The 344-nt window shown below is 68.9% G+C and overlaps 1 protein-coding gene across 1 annotated transcript in view; it reads right to left on the bottom strand.

Moving 5' to 3' along the window:
• LOC109323889 (solute carrier family 2, facilitated glucose transporter member 9-like) overlaps window positions 1-344 on the bottom strand; it is an 11,491-nt gene extending 11,147 nt beyond the window's left edge. The window contains exon 1 of the mRNA XM_019555544.1: window positions 130-344. Within this exon, the coding sequence (XP_019411089.1) occupies window positions 130-180 (51 nt within the window). The 5' untranslated portion in view covers window positions 181-344. The remainder of the gene's footprint in view (window positions 1-129) is intronic.

Below are 344 nucleotides of genomic sequence, written 5' to 3'. Positions count from 1 at the left end.
GCACCGGCAGGGCTGTAGGGGGTCAACTCCCACCCCCCAAGCAGACGGGGCGCTGGCTGGAGCTGCAGGACAGGGCACCTGGACGCCTGGGTCCTACCTGCCGCTCCACCAAGCTGAGCCTCCACTTACCTTAGCTGCATCGTGGCTCCCGCATCCCTTCGATGGCTCCGTGGGGCCCATCGTCCGCAAGCAGCTGCAGGTGGCTTGAGCCACGGCTCACAGATTTCAGCTGGGACCAGGGCTGGTCGCCTGTCCCTGGCTCCTGGAGCCGGCCTCGGGCATCTCTGCCGTGCCCCAGCCTGGCCCAGGGCAGCCGGGTGGGGAGAGCGGAGGGTGTGGATGCA

This window comes from Crocodylus porosus, unplaced genomic scaffold (assembly GCF_001723895.1).
Source record: "Crocodylus porosus isolate Cpor-Errol unplaced genomic scaffold, CroPor_comp1, whole genome shotgun sequence".
NCBI classification, from domain to species: domain Eukaryota; kingdom Metazoa; phylum Chordata; order Crocodylia; family Crocodylidae; genus Crocodylus; species Crocodylus porosus.
This window is presented reverse-complemented; position numbering and strand designations above follow the sequence as displayed.